The following is a 4,457-nucleotide window of genomic DNA, read 5'->3' as shown; positions in this document are numbered from 1 at the left end:
GAATCTCATCATAAATGGAAGCATTAATGTTCATGGTATTATTTTCTGTTTTTACATTCCTCTCTGTTGCAATGGTAGCTGTTTTGACCTAGAAAATATAATTTATGAAACTGTTATTTTTCTTTAGGTTAAGGTTACATATTTTTTTTAAGTAATGATCTCTCTCCACTGGACCCTTTCATTCAGACTTCTTTATATTTCCTTTCATGATACCTTTTCATTTCAACATTTCAGTGATTCAACATTTATAAATTATCTATGGTTCAGGTAACTAGGAATTAAGAAAATCCAGCATATGGTCACAGGTGAATGTTTCAGAAATATTTCAGTCACTGTCAGCTGACCACTATGAATCACAATTTCCTAAAACAAGTTAGTCAAAACCTGACAAATAGCTTCAAAGAGACTTGTGAATCCTTAAATGAGTGCTTTGCTTCTCTCAATTAAAGTAAAATTGTAACTTCAGTATAAGAGAATCACTAATGAAATCAAAAGGCAGCCGTCTCTTGATTTGTGCTCTATGTCCAGTACAGTCAATTGCATGAAGAGCGTAATGCAGTTGTCACTTTAGATTTAACCTTCTTTTTATGTTTCTCCTTAACTGTTTAATTATTTTTTAATTAAAAAAAAAAAAAAAAGCAATTCAAATCTACTTATCCATGGAACCAGGATAGGACCTTTTCTGACTATCAGAAAGGCTAGCCATACTTTGCGTACATTTAAACTGGGTTTTTTCCCCCCAATTACTTCATCTTTTTTGTAGTCCAGATATAAAAATTACTATGTGCATGTGTGTGTATATGTTTAAACAAACAGGAAAAAAAAATAAATTTTCATGTTACCACTCCTGTTTTTCCTTCATTTGTGCATTTAAGGCAGTCATAAAATATATATTGATAACAACTATTTGTATAGGGCAATATGATCTTTTCCTTATGAATAAAACATGTAGAAGGGTTGAAAGTAGAATATCATTGTTGATCATCCTTCAAGGGTAAGATTGCTTGTAGCATCCCTTTGAGGTACAGGCTGTGGGGGATGCTATTTGAAGCCTTCTGATACTGTAAGAAGTGCAAAGAAATCTGGCCTCGCTACCTAAGAACAGTTCAAGCCCCTGAGGAGCTTCCAATTCTTTCCTGCCATTTAACGGTCTTAGAGTAGAGGAGAAATTTGATTTGGACTGAGGCCAAAAGCCTCCAAGTAGATAAGGAAACACATACCCTTTCACTCACACTATCTCCCACTGAAGTCAGTGACAAGAGGTCTGCTCAGTTGCATCAGCTCACAGGAGGATCAGAGCCAGCCAGCATTACACCCGTGGGGATTTTACAGATCAGGGTAAGGGAGGGGATGATAACATGAAAAAATGCCCTTTTGATCCCATGCTGCCTGAGCTCTCAAATGCTGTAGGGCCTCAGATGTACGGAGTCAAAAGGCTGGGACACAGAGGGATAATGCAACTTGGGCTCAATTTTTTTCTTCTAGAGGGCAAGTTTTGTGGACAATCCATAATCTATCCCTTCCAGAGTATTTTAAAGACATTCTGGTCCAGATGTTGTAACTGGTGAACACTCTCTCAGTGAAGACCTGCCTATCAGGCTTTTCGGTGGCAGTGCAGGTATGTGCATATTGGCTGTAACTGGAGATACTGCTGCTAAGTAGTTCAGGAGCATGCCCCAGCAAGAGTGAGACACACATGTGCTTCTACTTGCTTTTTACTGGGAGGCACTTGCCTCCTACTGAGCTTTTCTCAGCATTCATAATACCAGATTATCAAGTACAAAAGTGAAAAGGAAAATAAGGTAAAAGGCCTAAATTAATCTGTACCTATAGGGTGACAGATTGAGAAGTAGAGTATTGCCTTCTTTTCAGTAGCACATTACATGTATTGAGAGTACAGCAAGTGATGATCAGGTTATGACAGCAGCTGCTAAGAAATGTTGGAGATGCTTGGCAATGGGCAGCATGAGCACAGCATGGATATTCATACCTCACACTGCAGCAAGGGAAAACACATGTCCCGTGAGGCATTCACACTGAACTAGCATTCGGCAGCAAGAACACATGCATGTTCTGAATAGTATACAGTAAAATTATGTGAAAACTATGAAAACTCTAATAATGTTTAATTTTGGAACAAAGGGTACTTATTGAAAGGCCATGAAAAACTGATAACAGTGTGCATTATTGTTTAGTTTACAATCTGCAAACTCAAGCTGACTTATGAATCAGAAACTTAGAAGGGAGCTTTTTGTGGTCTAAGCATCTGGGGTTAACTACTAGGTTTCCCTAGAACCGCAGGTTCGGTTCTTAGTAGAGCGGAGTCAGCCCTCACGCTTCTGAGTTCTATCAGTTGGTTTCATTGGATGCATCTACACGAGATAATACTGTACAGTATCACTGGCCAACGTCTTTTTAGTGATGCTATTGCACAGTAACCTAATAAATACTGCGCAGTAGCGTATTAGCACTGTTTGTGCCATGATACGCTACTGAGCAGTATTATTCAGTTACTGCACAGTTAGTGTCTCATGTAGATGCACCCATTAAGTCCACGATGTGGGGAGTCTTCACAAAAAAAAGATAAAAGCAGTCCTGATTATTTTACATTAAAACTACATTGCATGTTTTGTAAGAGGACAATGCATGCGCACTCACACACACACAAAACTTGACAGAAACAAATATAATGAATACCCTTTTCTAGCCTGCTTGTTAAATATACGCGCAAAGAAGGGTAAATACTTAATGCAACTATTTGATAAACAATAGCTACTACGCCGACCTTTGTATTGGTGGTGCATATGTTCGCTATCAGATTAATCCAAAACCCAACCGGATAATTGAGGACACTGCTTTGTGGTTTAAAATAGATCCTGTTAGCTCAAACACATTTTAGTCCCATCAAAGCCCATTCCTCCAAAAAAGGTTGCATAGTTGACCAAATGCAAAAAAAGTTCCCTGGCTTCTCTAACCATTTCTCTTAAACATCAGTTGTAGCTAGGGCTGGATTAGATGGGCCATTGGTCTGCTCTGGTCTGATGAATATTATGTAACACTACTAGTTAACTTTTTGGAGGATATTCATATCAAATATTTCATAATTTGTACAGCAAGCTTCTTGTCTTTTCTTGGAGTGTGATGCTTATAAATCTATTCAGAAAAAGATTTTATTAGGTTCAGTTCTTTCGGAATTGGATTCAACACAAAACTAAACTTCATCCCGGAGCGGGGGAAAAAAAATCTCTTTTGGAAAAGGGTTCTTTTTAAAAACAAGACAAGAAAACTAGCCATATTTTTCACTTACAAGAAAACCAAGATTGACATGCAACTAAATATCTCTTCATAATTTTAAACCGGGAAAGGGCAACAACTTTAAGGAGATACCACTACATTTAGTATCATGAGAATAAACCTGCCCCTCCCCTGCATCTTTGAGTCATTTCATAAATATTTGGGGAAATTAATCTCACCCTTCCCAGCTAGTCTGCCCAGATATATAGCTCATCATGCAAGATGGATGAGAAGTTCTGGAATCATTCATTCTTCCTAAACAAAGCACAAGCTGTTGATGAAGGAATAACCAATCTGAACAGGTTTTCACAAACAGAGAAGCTCATATTTTTCCTAAGCAAAAATCGAAACAAAAATCTTTTATAACACATTCTCATAAGTACTGTTTTAGCTTAGGAACAAAAATCTTCTTTAATCCTGGTTTAGCTTTTAATATTACATTGTACATTAAAATTCATAAAGTAGTTCATTCCAGGCAAAACAAACTATTTTTCAGTTCTGCTCTGCAAATAGCACAGGAGGTATAATAAATGCTGTTGCTTTCAGAACTGCTTTTATCAGGACAAGGTTTACTACTCCATTATTACACTGGCGCCTGGGAGAACAGTTATAGTTAAGTGTCAGTGTTTCCATTAACTGTCCTCCACAGTGGTTTTCTTAAGGGTGGAGGGCTACATTTAATATTTTGTCCATTTTGAGTTTCATGAAACTTGGCACAAAGACTATCAACATAAATCAGATCCACCATTTTTTAAAATTTCAAGACAGACCAAAAAGTGTAAATTTTTACTGGTAGCTAAACAAGTTCAAGTGTGGTTTTTTGGGGGTTTTGTTTTGTTTATAAAGAATGCTAAGCACCCAATAGGTAAAATGGGAATCATGGGTTCATCCATCTTTAAGAACCAGCAAAACTATGTCCTGTTCTGACCAAAAGTTCAGGAGGGGCCTCTGATTTTTTATGCTAAAGTTGAGACAGCTTTTACTTGATTTTCAGAAGCATGAAGGAATCTCAACCTCAGCTGAAATCAAAGGGAGTCCAGGAATGCTCAGTATTTCTGAAAACCAAGCATAAGGATATTTTTAAGTAAAGCATCCAGAACAGTGAGACATTTGAGATCTGGAGGCAGATAGTGATAGAAGGCCTGAAAAGATTTTTTTTTTTT

At 37.3% G+C, this 4,457-nt stretch overlaps 1 protein-coding gene across 8 annotated transcripts in view; it reads right to left on the bottom strand.

Moving 5' to 3' along the window:
- SATB1 (SATB homeobox 1) overlaps positions 1 to 4,457 on the bottom strand; it is a 108,269-nt gene that overhangs the window by 32,786 nt on the left and 71,026 nt on the right. For all 8 annotated transcript variants that reach the window (XM_014517941.2, XM_025198945.1, XM_014517940.1 and 5 more), the window contains one exon: positions 1 to 88. In XM_014517941.2, the coding sequence (XP_014373427.1) occupies positions 1 to 88 (88 nt within the window). The remainder of the gene's footprint in view (positions 89 to 4,457) is intronic.

Source organism: Alligator sinensis, unplaced genomic scaffold, assembly GCF_000455745.1.
Source record: "Alligator sinensis unplaced genomic scaffold, ASM45574v1 scaffold29_1, whole genome shotgun sequence".
Taxonomy (NCBI): Eukaryota; Metazoa; Chordata; order Crocodylia; family Alligatoridae; genus Alligator; species Alligator sinensis.
The sequence above is the reverse complement of the archived record's forward strand: the minus strand, read 5'-3'. Positions and strand labels throughout refer to the sequence as shown.